The 21,498-nt window shown below is 43.9% G+C and overlaps 1 protein-coding gene across 3 annotated transcripts in view; it reads right to left on the bottom strand.

Moving 5' to 3' along the window:
* Positions 1-21,498, bottom strand: part of DNAI1 (dynein axonemal intermediate chain 1) — a 176,684-nt gene that overhangs the window by 126,083 nt on the left and 29,103 nt on the right. For all 3 annotated transcript variants that reach the window (XM_074932950.1, XM_074932951.1, XM_074932953.1), the window contains 4 exons: positions 18,133-18,270; positions 4,076-4,160; positions 3,175-3,292; positions 213-256 (listed from right to left, as the gene is read on the bottom strand). In XM_074932950.1, the coding sequence (XP_074789051.1) occupies positions 213-256; positions 3,175-3,292; positions 4,076-4,160; positions 18,133-18,270 (385 nt within the window). The remainder of the gene's footprint in view (positions 1-212; positions 257-3,174; positions 3,293-4,075; positions 4,161-18,132; positions 18,271-21,498) is intronic.

The raw sequence follows: 21,498 nt of genomic DNA, 5'->3' as shown, positions 1-21,498 counted from the left end.
GGCTGCCAATGCCTATGAATTTCTGAATGTTTGTGAAATGGAATGAAAGGCCTAACCCCTATCTTGAGTTAAATCTTAATTTGCTGCTTTGAAATTAGGTGAGTTCTTGCTATGAGATGCAATCCTCCTCCCAGAGTATTGTATGATTTGATCTCGGTGCACCTGCTTAATATTTTAAATTTCTCCATGATTCTTTTGCACTTGTTACTTACAAGAGCCATACCCCACTGCAAATAGGTCCTTGTACTTTGGATTCCTGTAATGAGAAAATATATAGAAGATTGCATTTATTATTAATCATGTAGTTCCACAGAAATGCACTGTGTTTCATACATTGATATCAGAGTCCATCCTCACAGAACTACATACAGTCTGAGGGCTTGACCCTGTGAACATATTCAGTAGTAAAGTTCATGTATGAGTAATTCTTTCAGACTCAAGATGCATTAAAAAAAACAGAACATCAGAAGACCACAGCAGTAGCTGAAAAGGATAAAAAGCACACAGACAGACATAATGTCAATCTTCAGCAGTTCTTGGCTTATCTATTTCTAAATCACGGAAAGTTTACTTTTAAATATGAGGTCTTTGAGGAAAGGAAAAAGGCAGAGATGTGCCAGTGTCCATCTTTCAGGGGCAAGAATAAAGGAGCTTCTAAACCACAACAGAATAGTATCCAAATAAACTTATTTTCCCTACCTGTTATTAAATAATGAGGGATGCTTCAAGAAACAGCTATCAGTTCATAAATTAATGATCATTTCCAGACCAGGAAGGGAAATTCCATTCTGACCCAGTTGGTGAACAGTATGTTTGCTGAGGCATACTGACTATTAGTCATCTACTATGTCTTCTAAAGTCTCTTTACTTGAAAAACATCTACCTTCTTTACAACTTTTTGCTGTGTGTGGACAGTTACTGTAGGGTTTACATGGGACAAAGGTCAGTACTGTTGCTGTCCCTGAGCTCACACAGCACAGCCAGTGGGTAACAATTCTGTGAAATTAATGTATATGAACATTATCTAATGAGTGCTTTCTCTGATGTGCTATTATGAATTGATAAATTAAAACCACTTCTCTTTTAATTTCTCGTTTTTCATTTGGGCTAATACTTAGGCATCCTAATGCTCTTGCTCTACCCACTAAATGCACCAACACTGCTAAAAATGTGAGAATAAAAATTAAATTAGAAAAGTTTATAGCATAAGATAATTTGGAGTAATTCTTCCAGTTTCAGGGCCATCATTCTGTTATCATTTCCTGGAGACAAGAATAACAGCAGCACACACTACCTATAAAAGATGCCTTTTCTCCCAATTTTACATCTAATTTTACTGCTATTTTGTAATTCTCACACAACTGCATCCTTGATTTTCTATTAAAGTATAATTACTGCTGTGGCTTTGAAAGGACAGAAGACTGCAATCCTGCTCTGTCTCTCCATAAATCCTCTTTGGCAAGACACAGATGTGTCACACTGCCCCAAAAATGAGTGAGAGAAGGCCTAACTGCAGGGGAGCACAAGGCAGGAGTTGACTATGTATGTCTCATGCCCAGTGCATGAATCAAGCCAGTTCTGGGGAAGATCAAGCATGTTAAAATGTAAAAGGACTCATTCAGGTCAGTGATGAGTGCTTTTTTCATGGTAGTAACTACGGTAACAACATGTCAGAAAAAGACAGTTGTTTTGAAAGTATCAGTGATCATTTTGGGATTGACCAAGGATAAATATGCAGAAGTGGACTGCAGGGCAAATGCCTACTAAACTGAAGTGTGTAGGATTCCAGTACAGAAATACCACTGTGTTTTGCTGATTAAGGATACCAATTAAACTCAGACACCAGAGTGAAAAGAGTGGGTGTATTTTACTAGTGATAACCAATGTAACAGTGTAATACAGAAAACATGCGGTAAGGAAAAAAACCAAAACAGAATAGTGCACTTAAAGCAGCAAACAGGAAAAAACAGGCGAGAGAGAGAATGGAGATTAAGAAAAATACATCACCACTTGCATATATTACCATCACCCAGCCCTGCAGTGGCTGGGCAGCCCCGGTTACAGCAAGGATTTGCAGAGCCTGTCCCGGCAAGGGGGAAATCCTACACAGTGCATCCACCCATAGGTGAGGCTGCCAAAGTCGCTGCAAACAGACCCAGCCTTATATACCAGAGATCGACAGGCCAGAATAGCTGGCACCTTTGTTTTGAGTGGAAAATTTCTGGTTTCATTCTCCTGTTGGATTCCACCCAAAGCCTGGCCAGGGCTCAGGGGGGAAACCAAGGGAGTTTCTAACAAGGCCAGATACTTGGGCTCTCAGCCTTGAACAAGGCTAAACAAGGGAAGTCGGAGACATTCTCTCCTCACTACTGATTCTATTTTGTCTAAGCTGCATCTTTCACTAGTGAGTTTACATACTTTGTTAATGATTACACACTAAGCAGCTTCGGCTTGGGGCCTGTTGTTCAGGCTTCAGTACTTCAAAGCTTTAGCACTTTTTACATCAGCATAAGTGTGTTGTTATAACTTAGTACCATACCTACTAGCACAATGGCTTTCAGTTATAAAATATACAGGATTCATCTATAGGTCAGCTCTGGTTTGGGACAGTTGTCCAAGCCTTAGCACTTCACACTGCTGTTTGGGCAACAACTGAATATGTACCGTGCATAAAGGTCTTGCCTGGTATCAGTACATCAGCACCTTATAGTCTGTGGTGCTACCTGTATGGCACATGCAATGTCTGCATTTCCCTTTCTGCTGCTTTAATTCTCCTGTGTTGATATTTGTCAAAAATACAGTCGTTATCCCTTCTCTTCCCCTGGGTTTTCAGGATTGATTCCTACAGCATATTGTCCAGAGATATGACATGTCTATTCCAGCTTTCCCCAGAATGGACTCTTCTTTGCTCTATTAACTGCACTCACGTTGCCCTAGTGCTGCACAGAGCCTGCAGTGCTTTCACCTTTCAATGAACGGCACAAGCCTGGCACATTCAGCCTTACACAAGGTGTTTTGCATCCAGAAGCACCAGATATGTCTAGCTGCTGCTGACGGTAATTACTGAAAACACTGTTCCCAGAGAAACCAGCCCTGCCTTGTAAAATGCCATGACACTCAATTCCACTCCCCCGAGTGCACAGCCGAAAGTACGTTTGCAATAAAGAGTCTTACCAGGAGATGGCAGTAACTGCAAGTCTCTTGGTTTTGTCATACTGGAACTTCCAGAGCGGGAGGAGGGTTCCTTCCTGGTCTCTGTATTCATCCGAGGCATCCTCAAAATATTTAAAATCTAAAACAAAAAAATCAAGGAAAAGGTCTCGGTGTATAAAGCGGAAATAAAACAGCACGGTGCAGTGCCAGGGAAGCTTTAAATGACACTGTTATCCTCACATCCTCTGCACAAGACAATCGTTAATATAAAAACTGTCTCAGACCTTAAGCCTCAACTCCAAGCTCTGTAAATGCATTTTACCAAGCGTCAACTCCTCACACACGCACAAAAGGCTGATGATCTAAAAGCAGACAAAGAATAAATAAGAAAGCAGAAGCCCAGAGTGAGGAGTGACCTCAGGCCACTCCCAGAGCTAGATGTGGCCTTTCAGGAGGGAGCTGGTCAGAGACAGTAAAACCCTTGCAAAATTATGTTTAGATTGAGTATGTTGCCATGGCTGGACCTGTAATGCCAGCAGGGAGCTGCTCAGCACTGGCAGCTGTCACCAGCACCTACATCCAGAAGGAAAGTACCTCCTGAGGTAGAGAAGTGCCGCAGGGAGGGCAATGGTGACCAGATCTGCTGTGCCCAGCCAGCTCAGAGCAGGGCTGATATGGCATGCCCTTTGCATGCCCATGGTCTGCTGTATGTGTGAGTCAGCAGGTTTCTATTCTATTCTATTCTATTCTATTCTATTCTATTCTATTCTATTCTATTCTATTCTATTCTATTCCATTCCATTCCATTCCATTCCATTCCATTCCATTCCATTCCATTCCATTCCACCCTTGCTATGGCTGTGGCCACTATCAGCAGGACTTCTGTCGTGAGTTAGAGAAGTACCTCCCATCAGAGCCATACCTTGTGCAATGTCATCAAATGTGTTCTGATTCACCATCCGCTCCATTATTTTAGCAGCCTTTGAGATCTTGGTTATGTCATCACTCTGTTGAAAAGAAAAACAAGGAAAAGACAATGCATTTCCTATCTGTTTACAAGTCCTTCAGACCTTGTGTAACTGAAAAACTTGAGTCCTTTAATCCTGAATACAGGATAATCTGAAGCTCCTCACATCAGAATCTAATGATAAGGGCACTTGAATTAAGGCAATGACTTTATTATAAGTTTAGCAATATGCCATCCGCATCTGAGCTGCAGTCACTTCAGTGTTTGTTCCTGATTTAGCTCAACTGGAAGATACTGTCTTCCTCAGCTCACCAAGCTACCTTGTGATGAGATGAGCTAAAGTCACACACGTGATCCCTCCTCCATCTCACTTGATATTTCATTAGTTTCAGTAATTAAAACATAGATGCTTGATCATGCATGAGCATCCTCTCATCTCTACCTGGAGAGATTTAAGGTCTCATGTGTTAACTAAAGATCACAGGATTTAGGAGACCTGCAGTCAATCACCAGTTAATTCCAACTTGATGCATTCACAGATCCATAAGCTCATACAATATGCAACCAACATGCAAAGGGCAATTTGCTGTCCACCTCTTGTGAAAATTGTTTTGATACTGTGGAAAATCCCATCTTCCTGGCCAGGGAACACCATAAGTGGGCAAGCCTGCATATGTGGAGTATGCAGATAAACAGCTGCATGTACACAAGTACTGGAAACTTTTTGCGGAGTGGCATCTTGCAAGGCCAACAGTCTCTAGATAAGCGTATCAGTAATACGTAAGGCTAAGACTGTCTAGGAAACTATGCCAGGGTTAGCAAAATTGGGTGTGGACACAGCAAAATCCAGACTGGATTAACTGGCTAGTACAAGAAGCCTGGGTGCCAGCAACTGGAAGGACAGAGATTAAAAGTGCTGGGCCATGAGGATAGTACCATCACAGCTTTGTGTGATGATGTGAGAATGTCAAGGCATATGCAAAGTTCTCTGAGAGCATGCTGCTACAAGGACCTGTATCCTCATCTACTACCGCTGCCCCAAAACCCAACAGGGTTCTGAAGCCTTTCATCTTCAGTCTCCTGCTAGGGAATGATGGCTGCTAGCACAGCATGATTTCCTCCACAGTGATGACAATGAAAAGAAGCTTGTCATCCTTGACACATCTGAGAGTGTCCTAACTGTGAAAAGAAAAAGTGAAATGACTTGCCAAAACTACACCACACAGTCACAGTCAGAACCAAGAACATGACTTCAGATTATGTGCATCCCAGCTCTCTGCTTCTTTCCTAGGCTCTACACAGGCTCAGGGGAGACTGAGAGTCTTGCTTTAGAGAGCATGAAACTCAAAGGACTACAGAAAGATGACAGAAAAAGGGGAAACCGAAAGCAATTCTATAATCTGCAACACTCTTTATAAATCCATAGTTTGCCAACACCTTCAACAATGCGTGCAGTTGTCTTCTCTCATCTCAGAAAACATAAAGTAGAACTTGGAACCAAGTTCAGAGAAGGGTAACAAGGATGGTCCAAATCTGGAATAGTTCCTGTACCATGAAAAACTGAGTAGGCTGGGACCCGCCAGTCTGGAGAAGAGATGGCTTGGGAAGATATAAGACAGGTCAATAAAATCCTAAATGGCCCAGAGATGATGGACAGTGACTGACTGTTCACTGTTTCTTCTGATATAAAAAGTAGGGGTGTCAAGTGAAGCTAGATGAAGTAAAGTTCAAAATTAAAAAAAGGAGGTGACTCCTACAGAAGGATGACACATCTGTGCAACTCCTTGTCAAAGGGTGCTGTAGATGCAAGAATTTTACACAGTTTCAAGGAACACTGCACAACTACTTCCATCTCTGTGCCAAGGCACATCAAGCTTAGGAAATAGCTGAAAATAGTTGAAGGCTGGAAGAATATTTGGGACTGGAATACACTCTTGCTGTGTTCTTACCCTTCCTTACACATTCACTTGTGGTTAGAGCCTTGATCTGAATCAGTGTGGCCACTCTCACGTTCTTCAGGTTTTTCCTGACTCTGTGGGAGGGCTTCTTGACAACAGCACAGAGTTTTACTGTCATGTTCAGAATTTAAGAAAGCGCAGGAAAAAATTTTCAAACTTTAACACAGTACGGTATTCCCTAGACCTTAGGAATTCATAAGTATTAAGAGAAATTAAAGAGAGAGAGGATGCTTGAAACATCTCAAGTAGAAATCAATATTCTCAATTGCTGGGATTTCTCTCTTTGTACTTGAAGTTGCCATTATTGCTTCTGTCACAATAAGATCTGTCTTTCTCTTTAAAAAGCAATTCACCTTTGCTAACACTTGACCAGCAATATTAGGATCATGACTATAAAAATGTCATTGGCTGCTGCTAACATATTGCTCCGAGTAAGCTTAATTGACAGAGGTTAAATGTTGAAAAGTTTACAACTTGATTTAGAAAAAAAGAAGCAAAATGAACAGTTTTCTCTCCCACATTGTTACAAGTCATAGTGACAAGGTATAAAGAACAGATCCCTTGGAGTCCTGCTTGTTCATCTGGTGTGTTAGCTTCCATTCACCTATTACGTAAAGGCAAAAATTTCTCTTCTGTTTTAACATGCACCTGCTACCGGAAGGCGCTGCGAAAGAATGGCAGTGCTGTAGCCTACGGACATGAGCAGGATCACGGCTCTTGTTCTCTTACACATCCAAAGAAACTTGCATCACCGGAGACATCATTCTGGACCAAAGATCAGAAGATAAGGCTTACCTGTGTTCTCAAAGATGAATGCTAGATCCTGCCTCATCTCTGATGACACTTAGGTGACTGCTGCAACTGATACTCCTGAGGGAAGGGATGTGTCATCCAGAGGGACCTGGACAGGCTGGAGAGGTGAGCCCGTGTGAACCTCGTGAAGTTCAACAAGGCCAAGTGCAAGGTCCTGCACATGGGTCGGGGCAATCCCAAGCACAGATACAGGCTGGGTGATGGGTGGATTGAGAGAAGCCCTGCACAGAGGGACTTGTGGGTATTGGCGGATGGGAAAGTGATTGTGAGCCAGCAATGTGTGCTTGCAGACCAGAAAGCCAACCATGTCCTGGGCTGCATCGAGAAGTGCGGCCAGCAGGTCGAGGGAGGGGATTCTCCCCTTCTACTCCACCCTCATGAGACCCCACCTGCAGTGCTGTGTCCAGCTCTGGGGCTCTCAGTGTAACTGCTCAAGCAGTTCCAGAGGAGGCCACGGAGATGACCAGGGGGCTGGAGCACCTCCCCTGTGAGGACAGGCTGAGAGAGTTGGGGTTGTTCAGCCTGGAGAAGAGAAGGCTCCAGGGAGATCTTATAGTGGCTTCCAGTACTTAAAGGGGCTACAGGAAAGGTGGGAAGGGACTCTTTATCAGGGGGTGTAGGGGTAGGATAAGGGGTAACAGTTTTAAACTGAAAGAGAGTTAGATTAGATATTTTACTGTGAGGGTGGTGAGACACTGGCACAAGTTTCCCAGAGAAGCTGTGGCTTCCCCCTCCCTGGCAGTGTTCAAGGCCAGGCTGGATGGGGATTTGGGCAACCTGGGCTGGTGGAAGGTGTCCCTGCCCATGGCAGGGGGGGTGGGACTGGATGATCTTTAAGGTCCCTTACAACACAAACCATTCTGTGGTTCTATGACTCTATGATACTATGATTCTATTTTTTTTTCCAGCAGAAAGTAGGCTTTAAACAAAAAAAAAAAACCTGTGAATACAGAAAGAATGTATTATTGAATGGAATTTTTCCTGCAATGCAGGAAACTCTCCAGATGAATCGAAAGAGCTTTAAGTCAGATTTCTTTTTAGGTAGCTATGCTGTTAGCAGAGCAGCCATGAATAACTACATTTTGGCATTAAACTGGATCAGAGTAAGTTATTTTCTCATTGGATCCTGTCCTATTTCAAGTTTGATTTATTCTTTAGGTCATGTGAAATAAATCTTCAGTGGAAGTGATAGGCCTAATTTATCTTTTTTTAAAAGATGTTTGAAACACTTTTTTTTGTTGTTGTTGTTGTTGTAGGCTAACTCTGGGCTAGCTAGCCAAATGTTATGAGAGCTCATCAGCTAACAAATTTGTTTCATTTATTCCTGTGCATAAATTATTTTTAGAACAGGAGTAATGTTAATTGAATCATATATAAGATGCATAGCAGGCTAGTACTTTGAAAATAAATGCCTTGGTCTTGCTCTACTATTCATTAACACTAATTGCTTCACATTTGCCTCTCAGCTGCTGGCCAGTTCCAATGTACAACTCCAGAAAGCTGAAGCATGAAAAAAGGCTTCCCACTGGTGTGTCCTGGTTTGAGTGAGTGGCAGGGGTTTTGGTACCAGGGGAGGAGGCTACAGCAGTAGCCCCTGTGAGAAGCTTCTTGAAGCTCCCCCAGCTCTGGGTTGGACCTGCCCTTGCACCAAGGCCCAGCCAGCTAGTGACAGTGGCTGCGCCTCTGTGATAAGAAGGGGAACCTGGGAGGGTTTGGGGGAGTTGTGAGAATATCTGTGTGAACATCAAGATCAGTGGAAGAAAGGAGGAGGAGCTGGGAGAGGTGCCCTGGAGCAGACACTCCCCTGTATCCCATGGTGAGATGGCAGGACTGACCCCTCACCACCCATGGAGGTCACTGGTGGAGCAGACACCAGTTTGCAGCATATGGGGAGCCCCACGCCGGGACAGGTGTCTGCGCCTGAAGAAGGCCAGGACCCCATGGGAAGAAGGCCCAGCTGTTGTAACTCAGCACTGGGAAGACTGCAACACTTGGGGGTGACCCACACACCCGTGGGAGTGACTCACATCAGAGTTGGTTGGTGGAGGACTGTCTCCTGTGAGAGGAAAACGATGCTGGAACAGGGGAGTAATGCCAGAAGTTTCCCCCCCAACTCCAAGGTGGAAGAAGCAGGAGGAGTGACTGCACCCCCCATTTCCTGCCCCCCTTGCACCACTGAGGACAAGGAGGCAGAGATATCGGGAAGAAAGCTGAGCCCAGAAGGAAGGGAAGTGTGGGGGAAGGTGTCTTCAAGATGTGGTAATGCTTCTCATGGTCCTACTCTGTCTGTTATGTGTTGGTGTTGTTGTTAGTGTCTATATTTAATTATATGTTCTTTTTTTTCCTTCCCCTAATGAGTCTGTCTTTTGCCTGTGCCTTAAAGGATGACATCACCTCTCCTTATCTCAAGTTTCTGGGTCTTTTGCTTCACTCCTTCTCAGCGCTGTGGAGGAAGAAGAGAGCAAGCTGTGTCTGGTTATTTTTCCCTTTTCAGCACTGAGGGGGAAGGGGGGAGTGAGCATCTGCATGGTGCTCAGTTGCCCTCTGAGCTCAAGCCATGACATGGTATACAGCAGCATAAACTGAAGACAAACCCCACCCTAAAACCAGTGCAGTAACTGCTCATACCTCTGGCAATATATATACTATGACTAGAAGAACTCCTGGCTTGCAAAGAAAAAAGCATGGTACAGGGGTGTTGTCATCTGTTGCCCAGTCAACACCTCCATGCACTGCAAACACCCACTGCATATCCCAAATAAAGTCCCTCAGGTTGAATCCTGTCAAGTAGTTATTAATTGCCAGAATTGTACTCATATGGTCATTTTCACTGTTGGTTTTTAATCCTGATAAGCTCTAAACAGCAGATTGAAGACAAGGGAGTCAGTAACAACACATCTACTTCTAGGGATGACCAGGAACAGGTGAACCATCATGTGAAGATTAACTGCATTCAAATTTCAGCTGTTATTTCAAAAATAACAGTGGTCATCCAAGAGCTTCCAAATAATAATTAAGACCCTGTGAGCTGGGCTGTCTCACTACGCATATCTCAGAAAGGGATAATCCTCTAGTGAGTTAGACAAGTCAGACAGATCCTCACCCAATTCAGGAATGCACATTTTTCTGTTAAATATATATTTTGTATGGATTTTTTAAGAAACTGTTCAACCACTTCTGCTTTAGAGGAGATTAGAGACTGTTCCAGTGCAGTAAATTCCAGCTTTAACATACTCCTAACTGGTTCACATCCATCTGTATTTCTGTCAACACTATTCTCTGCTTTAGTAATTCTTTTCCTCTCTGTTATCTACCTCAGATTCCCTCTCGAGCTTTGCATTACCAGATAAATATGCTAAGATTTTTTTAGTCTCTTGTATTCAAGTTTTCCATTTCTTATATTCTTTTCCATACCTATGCGGGTTTGTAATCTACCATCTTTGAAAAGGGGTGATCAAAATCATATATCCCTGTACTACTCCAGATAGGGTATCACCCAGCCCTACATAACAGAAATAGTATTGCTCTGCTATCCCTCACACAATATATTCTAGCAATGTACTTGTGTTTTCACAGCCACCTCACAACTCACAACTCAATCAATACACTCACATTTCTCCCTGCTGTTTCAGATTGTAAGCCCTCACCTTAACAAAGATTGCTCTGATACTACAAAATGCACAGTCTTCCTCTCCACTGGTCCCTCCCAGTCTGTACCAGAAACAACTTTTCTGGTTTATTTAATCATTTCCTAAAGGCACTATACCAACAGCTTTACAGAATTTCAGCTAGATTACCCTTACTATACTTTCCTTGTTAAAGGAAACCACAATTTCTCTCTTAGCAAAGAAAGAGATGAGATTATTTGGACACAGCCTACCTTCAGTAAAGATTACATTTTATTTTATTTTACTTTATTTTATTTTCATATTTACTCACAATTCTTTCCCTCCATATTAATTCTATTGCCTCATATACTGTTGAAGGTCAGACTAATGGAACCATTTTTACTTCCCTTATATATAATAATATATCCTTGTTATACTCCAGTTATGTAGCTCTACCCCTCTTTAGATAGATTGATTACAAATCCTTACTATTAGACTTGTGATTTTATGCCTTGTCATCTCAGGGTGAGACAAGCTAGCCTGCATCAACTTAATTGCATTAAGCTCTTTCCATTTTGCTTCCACCTCAGATACGGTCATTTCTACACTCACACAACAACAAGAGGAGGGCCATACTGGGTCAGACCAAGAGTATTTCTGGGCCAGGATCCTCTCCATAATCAGAGCCATAAGCAGATGGCTCAGGAACAGCAAGAACAGGACAAGCAGATAAAACACTTCTGCCTAGTTCTCTCTGCTTCCAACTATTTTCAGCTCAGAAAATTTCATATCATTCCTCTTTAGTATTTTGTGTTCTGTTTGCTGCCTTTATTGACAACTGAGGAAAAGTTTAAAACATTTTATCACTGCTCATGGATGTAGCACATCCTCTTCTCTCTAGATCCATTTGGGTGATGGACATAATGAGAGATTTCCAAGAGCCCCTCATCACAGTCTCCAGTCAAATGCTTTCTGTCATTCCAACTTTTATTCACTCATATTGTTCATCATTCTCATCCTTCCTTCTGCTGGAATCCATGGCCATCTCCATTCCTTTTTCTCTTGGCTGCCTTTCTCTTCTACTTTGCCAAACTACATCTTCCTTTCTTCTCCTCATTCTTCACTGCAGTGCATCACTTTATTCTACTTCTTTTCCCCTAGTGAGGGCTTCTACTCCACTTTCAACGCTCCCTTCCCTTCCCTTCCCTTCCCTTCCCTTCCCTTCCCTTCCCTTCCCTTCCCTTCCCTTCCCTTCCCTTCCCTTCCCTTCCCTTCCCTTCCCTTCCCTTCCCTTCCCTTCCCTTCCCTTCCCTTCCCTTCCCTTCCCTTCCCTCTACATGGATCATGTTCTTCCTCTCCCAGTCATCTGTTCTCTTGACCTCTTACTCAGTATGAGTACTGTTTTGTCTTTCTTTTCATCCATTATATTTTCAGTTCCTCACCTGACTCCTATCATCAACACCAGCTGCAGCTCCAATTCCTGGATCTTCCCTTTCATGGCCTCCTACCATAGCAAGAGCTTCCATCAGAGATCCACCTCTGGTAAAAGCCACTGATTTTCTCCTCTTCTTCCCTTTAGATTGAATCCAGTGCTATCTCAGTAGCTATCACAGTCTTTTTCTTCCTAGTAGCTAGCCTGGCAGAAACAATGACGGAAATCAATTGCTGCATCTAGCCACTGTGTCCTTGATCCAGATCAGCCTGTGGATTCGATGGCCTGGCACATCAAATCCACAGAAGTACCAGGTGAATACAGAAAAGGTAAAACAGTTGTCTAATCTGCCTGGCCTCTCAGAAGATCCTTTTGTTGTGGGACTGTTGCAAGTTGAAGAACAACAGGTGCCAACTGCTATGAGGACCGTGCACCAACGGCAGTATCGTACAAACCGAGACTCTCTGGCTCCCATCCAAGAATTGATTCGTCAACTGGAGAACCAAGGTGTCATCAGTAAGACACATTCGCCTTTTAATAGCCCAATATGGCCAGTGCGAAAGTCTGACGGAGGGTGGAGGTTAACAGTAGACTATCGTGGCCTGAATGAAGTGACGCCACCACTGAGTGCTGCTGTACCAGATATGTTAGAGCTCCAGTATGAACTGGAGTCAAAGGCAGCCAAGTGGTACGCCACAATTGACATTGCCAATGCATTCTTTTCAATTCCTTTGGCAGAAGAGTGCAGGCCACAGTTTGCTTTCACGTGGAGGGGTGTCCAGTATACCTGGAATCGACTGCCCCAGGGGTGGAAGCACAGCCCCACTATTTGTCATGGACTAATTCAAACTGCACTGGAAAAGGGTGATGCCCCTGAACATCTACAATACATTGATGACATCATTGTGTGGGGCAATGAGGCAGAAGAAGTGTTCAAGAAAGGACAAAGAGTAATTGAGATTCTTCTGAGAGCTGGGTTTGCCATAAAGAAAAGCAAGGTCAAGGGACCAGCACGAGAAATTCAGTTCTTGGGAATAAAATGGCAAGATGGACGCCGTCATGTGCCATTGGATGTTGTCAACAAGATAGCAACTATGTCTCCACCGACCAACAAGAAGGAGACACAAGCTTTCCTAGGACTTGTGGGATTTTGGAGGATGCATATTCCAGGTTACAGTCAGCTTGTGAGCCCTCTCTATCAAGTGACCCGAAAGAAGAACAATTTTCAGTGGGGTCCTGAGCAGCAACAAGCCTTTGAGCACATCAAACAAGAGATAGCTCGAGCGGTAGCTATTGGGCCTGTTCGGACAGGACCAGCTGTGCAAAATATACTTTACACATCAACTGGGGAGCACGGACTCACATGGAGCCTCTGGCAGAAGATACCAGGTGAAACTCGAGGTCGACCATTAGGATTTTGGAGCCGGGGATATCGAGGATCAGAAGCCCACTACACTCTGACTGAAAAGGAGATACTGGCAGCATATGAGGGGATTCGAGCTGCTTCAGAAGTTGTTGGTACAGAAGCACAGCTCCTCTTGGCACCATGGCTGCCTGTATTACATTGGATGTTCAAAGGAAACATCCCTTCCACACACCATGCAACCAGTGCTACCTGGAGTAAATGGGTCACGTTAATCACGCAACGGGCTCGACTGGGGAAACCCAACCATCCAGGGATCCTGGAAGAGATCATGGACTGGCCAGAAGGTAGAGATTTTGGAGTGCGGCCTGAGGAGGTGGCTCGTGCCCAAGAGGCACCGCCATATAACGAGTTACCAGAAGATGAGAGGCGTTATGCTCTCTTTACTGATGGATCCTGTCGTGTGGTAGGAAGCCATCGGAAGTGGAAAGCTGCTGTGTGGAGTCCCACAAGACAAGTCGTTGAGGCCACTGAAGGAGAAGGAGAGTCAAGTCAGTTCGCAGAAGTAAAAGCGATCCAACTTGTCCTAAAGATTGCTGAACGGGAAAAGTGGCCAGTATTATATCTCTACACGGACTCCTGGATGGTGGCTAATGCCCTGTGGGGGTGGCTACAGGAGTGGAAGACCAATTGGCAGAGCAGAGGTAAACCCATCTGGGCTGCTGCATTGTGGCAGGACATCGCTGCCCGAGTGGAAAACGTGGCTCTAAAGGTGCGTCATGTAGATGCTCATGTGCCCAAAAGGCGTGCCACTGAAGAACACCAAAACAATGAGCAAGCAGACAAAGCTGCCAAAATTGAAGTAGCTCGGCTGGACCTGGACTGGGAGCGTAAGGGTGAGCTGTTTGTAGCTCGATGGGCCCATGAAACATCAGGGCATCTTGGCAGAGATGCAACGTACAGATGGGCTCGTGATCGAGGGGTGGACCTGACCATGGAGGCCATCTCACAGGTCACTCACGAATGTGAAACGTGTGCTGCAATCAAGCGAGCCACACGAGTAAAGTCTCCCTGGAACAGAGGGCGATGGCTGAGTTTTCAATACGGTGAGGCCTGGCAGATTGACTATATTGGACCACTGCCACGAACACGCCAAGGCAAGCGCTACATACTCACCATGGTAGAAGCAACTACGGGTTGGCTAGAAACGTACCCTGTAAATCATGCCACTGCCCGAAATACCATCTTGGGTCTTGAAAGGCAAATTTTATGGCGACATGGTACTCCTGAAAGAATCGAGTCAGACAACGGGACCCATTTTCAAAATAATCTTATAAACTCCTGGGCAAAGAAACACAGCATTGAGTGGGTGTATCACATCCCTTATTACCCACAAGCGTCTGGAAAGATTGAAAGATACAATGGACTGTTGAAGACTATGTTGAGAGCATTGGACAATGGGGGATGGAAGCATTGGGATATAAATTCAGCAGAAGCCACTTGGCTAATTAATACCAGAGGATCTGTTAACCGTCCTGGGCCTGCCCAAACAAACCCCCTTCATACTGTGGGAGGAGATAAGGTCCCTGTAGTACACACAGGGAGGTGGCTGGGGAAGGCAGTGTGGATTGCTCCTCCCTTGGGAAAAGGCAAGCCCACTCGTGGGATTGTCTTTGCTCAGGGACCTGGATGTACTTGGTGGGTAATGCGGGAGGATGGGACTACTCAGTGTGTGCCTCAAGAACATTTAACCATGGGGGGAAAGTAATCTGTGGGATGAGTTGTATGTTGCAGGAAGTGATTGAGGAAGTAGGAACGATGAAGAGTGAACCAGACACGTGCAATGACGACCCAAACCTAGCCGGTGCTGGAGTCCAACGGTCAAGCATACTTCTGTCCTGAGCATCTATCTTGACAGATGGAAGCCAAGACACTGAACATCTGAAGAAGTGAAGAAAGCTTATGGAATAGATAAATGAATATTATGTGGGACCTGGGCACGACATAAATGGTATGGAATAAGGGGTGGAGACTGTATTGGGTCTGGCTGAACTGGAATTGGTTTTCCCCTATAGCAGCCCTCACGGTGCTGTGGTTTATGCTGGGAGCTGGCAGGGTGTTGATAGCACCCTGGTGTTGTGGCTGCTGCTGAGCAGTGCTTACACAGCACCAAGGCTCTTTCTGATATTTTCCCCAGTGGGACGGGGTGGGCAAGATCTTGGGAGGGGACACAGCCAGGACAGCTGACCCAAACCAACCAAAGGGATATTCCATACCATATGACGTCTGCTCAGTATAAAGCTGGGAGAAAGGAGGAAGGGGGTGGGGTCACCCTTGGTCCTCTGAGGCAACTACTACGCGTATTGGAGCCCTGCTTCCTGAGAAGGCCCGACATCGCCTCTTCATGGGAAGTAGAGAATAAATCTGTTTGCTTTTGCTTCCGCGCGCGGACTTTTGCTTTGCTTTGCTTATATTAAAACTGCTTTTGTTTCACCCACAAGGGTTCGTTTATCTTCTTTCCCCTCTTTACCCTGTTGAGAAAACAAAGGGAAGGGGGGGGGAAGTGATAGAGCGACTTGGTGGATACCTGGCATTTAGCCAGAGTCAAACCATCACACAGCCACATCTCCTTCTTGATGTTCCACAGTTCCCCTTTAGCAGTGATCAAAGGCAGTATGTCCTCTGAAAGTGTTTAACTGGAAAAGCTGTTTCAATTACCATGTGTGGTCAAAAGTATGTAACCTTTGAGTTGGAAGATCCACAAAACCCACTTCTCCATTTGCTGACTTGAGACCAGATGTACAAATTCTGATGCCATCAACCTTTAATTTCCATAGACCTACAGATGACCAGATTTAATGCCTGTTTTAAGTCTGATTTTAGCCTTGGATTACTTGAGGTTGCATTTTCCAGTTAATGACTGGAAAATTCAGCAGGTTTTTCATACACTTCAAGCTGGTCCACCAGCCTCACAGAGGGCCTCAATTTGAGACACTGTCTCTGCATAAAGAAGCTTTTCCTTTCGCTTTTTCAGTGTATTGACCTTCTGGCCTTCCTACAAGCCACTGGAAAGTGCTAAGAGTGAAAAGCGAAGCACCAAAGGGAGGGATCATGGGTGCCTGGATTTCAGCTTCCCAGTCTTGTCAGTGGAGAATGCAGCAGATTTTTTACAATATGTTTCATTAGTAGAATTGTTATTTCATTTTCATTATCAGCTTTTAGCAGTCCACCTTTAAGCTCACAACTGTACCATTGTCTTCAGGCTTAATTCTCCAAAATGTACTCAGATGAAAGGTTTATTAGTTGTTGAAAGGACTGTGAATTTCAATAGCACAATTCTTCACAGAAAGAAGCCTGTCAGAACATGTTCCTGGTCTATTTACACTATAAGGCTTTTGATGGCACAGTGCTGCTGGGGTAGTTAACCAGCCAAATCCTCTACAGCTGAATCAGCCATATGGTATGAAAGTGCTAAAGCCAGTTTCAGGAGCCAGCTTCTATTACATAAATATATCTTAGTTATGTTGATATATCTACACCTATTCTAGGGGCAAGCTAAGAATTGACTTCCATGTTTTTAGATTATAGTTCTCAGTGCATTTTGCTCCAGTCGTTAGAGAAATTATTTCAGTTTGCCTTCTAAATGGTTTAACTTAGACTGAGGGGGAAAGAACCACCCACAATTCTGCATTGATCAAACTCTGTTAAGCCCTAATAGAACCTTCCTGAACACACTCTGGAACATGAAGAAAATCTTTCAGGCTTGCCATATTGTATTCTCAGTGCTTGAAGTGGTATCACATTTTTAGAAAAGGATACTGTCACTTTAGAGGAATGGACTGTGGCATCCCTGCAAGGCACTCCTAGGCTACTCCTGACAGAGAAGGCTTGATTAGGAGTCAGTATCACCCTCACATCAAGATCGCAACACCAGCTCAGAGCTTGGCCAGAGCTATAATACCTGCTACTCTGAGTAGCCAGACTATGGAGACTATTCCAGTTCAGCAGTCCTTGCCATTTACTCTGCTACTCCATAGGACTCAGAGTGGCTGGCCTCTTCTTGAGATGATCACCTCACCGTGACTGAGGTATCACCATGCTGTTTAATGACTGACCACAACATAGCACCGCAAATACTGGAGAGATGCTTCTGTCACCTTCCAACTAAATGAAAAAATGATGTATCAAAGATCCCCCTACAAATTAGGTCAAGCCTCCCAGGATCGTTATTCACTTTTAAGTATGTAGGCTTTGATTTAAATTAACTATTATTAACTATTATATAAATTATATTATATGTCATTTATATGTATATAACTAGAAAATATATAATTATAATTCTATAACATTATCATTAAAATAATAAAAAAGTGAAATGTCTTTCACTGCAGTGCTTCAGTAATATTTTGAAAGGATTCTAAATTTTTTTGCCTTTCATATTGGAAGATTGTACCTAAAACCTCTGCACCACTTAGAATTCTTTGAAAAATCACACAGTGTTTCTCCTCATTCTTTTATCCCTCACATGCTAATAAAAAATGAGACACAAACATGTTCAAAGAAAAAAGCCATAAATCTCAATTGGAAATCAGGTTTGAAGACAAGATTATGGCTTCACGCTGTTTTGTATTCCCATAAAAAGTACAGAAAAATGGAAATTCTGTTTTGAAAATACAGGTTCTAGCAAAAACTAATTTTTGCATTTCCTAAGATTGTTACTTGCCAACTGAGACAACTAGCTACACTGCCAGCATGACTTGATAAATTTCACCTGACATGCATTACAGATGCATCCACCACCACTCTGAGCAGGCTTCTTCCAGCATTATGAAACATACCTGTGACTCCAGTGAGGTTAACCTTCTTCCCTTCTTCTTCTCCTCTTCTCTCTTTGGTACCTGGGCTTTTGATTTTTCTTTCTCTTTTGACCTTTCCATTTTCTGAAGCTCCTCCACATAGGCATCATAGATCTCCCACTGAGAGACAGACAGAGGAAGGATTTATCAGGACCTGATTACATTCCAGAAAACAGCCATCTACACCATCACAGATAGTCTTCACAACAAAGACAGTCCTCACAACAGTAATGCTGTCACTGGAATCAGCTGAAGATAGCTGGCTTGTTGCACAAAAAGTGAAGGAGTGAAACCTAGGATTTTTAAAGCTTGATGGGGCATGTCTTACTTTTTAAGGACACATTATTGCATTCTTACAATTTCCTTCCCCCAATACTCTTCTTGGTGCTTTGATTCTGTATCTTTTTTGTAGGACTTTCTGTTTGGCTAATTTACCAGTGTTTAACAGGAAACATGCATTAAACATCTGCTTTATGACATTTCTCATGTGGTGTTGGAAAATTAAATTGTAGCTGCTTAACACAATTTAAATCTTGGACTCCAAATCTGTAGCATATGATCAAATGGAAGCTGAGAGCAGTTTTATATCTTCTGCTATGACACATGCCAGGAATGTCTTACTTGAGTAGATCCAAAAGTAATTTTTCTATTTAAGAATTATTCATTAGTATTGGAGTGCTGGTACTGTATCTGAGGCAGGTACATTACTTTCAGGACAAAACAAAAGGCAATCTAATTCTGACACATCAGCTTAGGAGAGGGAGTATGATTCAACCACAAAATATAGACCAGATAAAGAAAAGTAGCAGAAATCTTTAGCAAAAACCTGTATTGTGTTGTAAATTTCCAGGCAGAAATCACAGAATCATCTAGGTTGGAAAAGACCTTGAAGATCACCCCATCCAACCATTAACCTCACACTGACTGTTTCCAACTCCACCAGATCCCTCAGTGCTGGGTCAATGTGACTCTTAAACCCCTCCAGGGATGGGGACTCCCCCACTGCCCTGGGCAGCCCATTCCAACACCCAACAACCCCTTCTGGAAAGAAATGTTTCCTGATATCAAGTCTAAACCTTCCCTAGTGCGACTTGAGGCCATTCCCTCTTGTTCTATCACAGGGAGCTGTAGAGGGCGATGAGGTCTCCCCTCAGCCTCCTCTTCTCCAGACTAAACCCCCCCAGATCCCTCAGACGCTCCCCATACAACCTGTGCTCCAGACCCTGCACCAGCTCCGTTGCCCTTCTCTGGACACGCTCGAGTCATTCAATGGCCTTTTTGTAGTGAGGGGCCCAAAACTGAACACAGGAATCGAGGGGCGGCCTCACCAGTGCCAGTACAGGGCTCAGATCCCTTCCCTGTCCCTGCTGGCCACACCAGTGCTGACACAAGCCAGGATGCCATTGGCCTTCTTGGCCCCCTGGGCACACTGCTGGCTCCTGTTCAGCCGGCTGTCAATCACCCCCCAGGTCCCTCTCTGACTGGCAGCTCTCCAGCCACTCCTCCCCAAGCCTGTAGCCCTGCTGGGGGTTGTTGTGGCCCAAGGGCAGCCCCCGGCATTTGCCCTCAGTGAAACTCCCCCAGCTGGGCTCAGCCCATGGCTCCAGCCTGTCCAGGTCTCTCTGCAGAGCCTCCCTACCCTCGAGCAGATCAACACTCCCACCCAGCTGGGTGTCATCTGCAAACTGACTGAGGGTGCCCTCGATCCCCTCGTCTGGATCATCAATAAAGATGTTAAACAGGAGCGGCCCCAAAACCCAGCCCTGGGGGACACCACTCGTGACCGGCCACCAACTGGATTTAACTCCATTCGCCACAACCCTCTGGGCCTGGCAATCCAGACAGTTTTTTACCCAGCAAAGCCCGTGACCATCCAAGCCATGAGCAGTCAGTTTCTCCAGTAAAATGCCGTGAGAAACGTGTCAAAGGCCTTCCTGAAGTCAAGGTAAACAACGTCCACAGCCTTTCCCTCATCCAACTGTTAAGCAGGACCTGCCTTTCATAACCCCATGCTGACTGGGCCCGAGCATCTGGTTGTCCCACAGGTGTTATGTGATGGTACTCAGGAGGAGCTGCTCCATCAGCTTCCCAGGCACCGAAATCAAGCTGGCAGGCCTGTAATTTCCTGGATCATCCTTCGACCTTGAAGATTATCCAGTCCAACTATTAACCTAACACTGGAAGTTCTCAACTACACCATATCCCTAAGCTCTATGTCAACCCGGTTGAAAATGAGACAGAGAAATGAGACAGAAAGATGTTCCAAACATCAGGGAAAGGACAAAGAAGATATGATGAGAAGTGTATGAGAAGGAGGAGAATAGAAAACTTTGGAATAGGAAATCGTGAGCATAAGGAAGAACAAGAAGGAAAAAGAGTTGAAGAAATATAGAGCTTACATTAAAATATTATTTTATATCCACCCCAAATTTCAACAGAATAAAAAGAAAACAAGGGAAAACTTCTTCTCTTAGTTCTCAAGCATTTCATGCAAAATTTTAGCAACAGCCTGATTATCTTAAATAGCTCTGTTCTCTCTAACTCTCAGATCATCTCCTGTCAGAAAAAATAAAAGAAAGCTCCAGCTGTAAGGAGGAAAGATCTTAGGCCAATGTGATTTCAAGTTTGGGAATAGACTGGGTTACAGTTTTCAGCTTAACAGAGACACTTTCGCTCCCCTTACTCTCACATTCCTAAACCAGGAGTTTTTTAATTGCTGATATTACCTTCTACTTTCTCCTGGGTGTTTCTGTGGTGCACTGGTAATGAAACAATATTTTCAATACCAGTCTGGTACAGTGGTTTGAAACAATATTTGCATCAGTGAAAAACAAAATAAATTTCACAAATATCTATAAGAATTAATCAGCAGAATTGGCTGGATTCCCTTTCCAATGAAAGCTATAGCATATTTCATGTTTAAAATGTCATGTAAAGGGTTTTTTTTATGTTTTTAAGAGATGGAGAAAATACTGTAGATTTCTTCATCATGAATAAATAGGCATATTCCCACTACATGAAACAGAGCTAAGTCTATTGCAACAGGCTTAAAGTGGGCCTTCCACATTCCTTATGCTGTAGTTCTCACTGGGTTCAGCTTCAGGCTTTAGAAACCTGCTTTAGCATATAGCTAAACTTAGACAAAGTAAAAAACAGAGACTGCGTATATAAAATTCTTAGCAACACTCCCCAAAACTCCATGAACCCTTGTAAATCTCCAGCTGTACAAAATCTTCAGAGGTCTCCACTCTCTAAACACAGTGCTCAAGGTGTAGCTAGCATGCAGACATGCCCTAAGTGCTTTTTCGTTATTTTGTTCTTGCATTTTGAGATCCAATTGAACCTGCC

The sequence above is a fragment of the Athene noctua genome, chromosome Z (genome assembly GCF_965140245.1).
Source record: "Athene noctua chromosome Z, bAthNoc1.hap1.1, whole genome shotgun sequence".
Taxonomy (NCBI): domain Eukaryota; kingdom Metazoa; phylum Chordata; class Aves; order Strigiformes; family Strigidae; genus Athene; species Athene noctua.
Note: the sequence above shows the minus strand (reverse complement) of the source record. Positions and strands in the feature narration are given on the sequence as shown.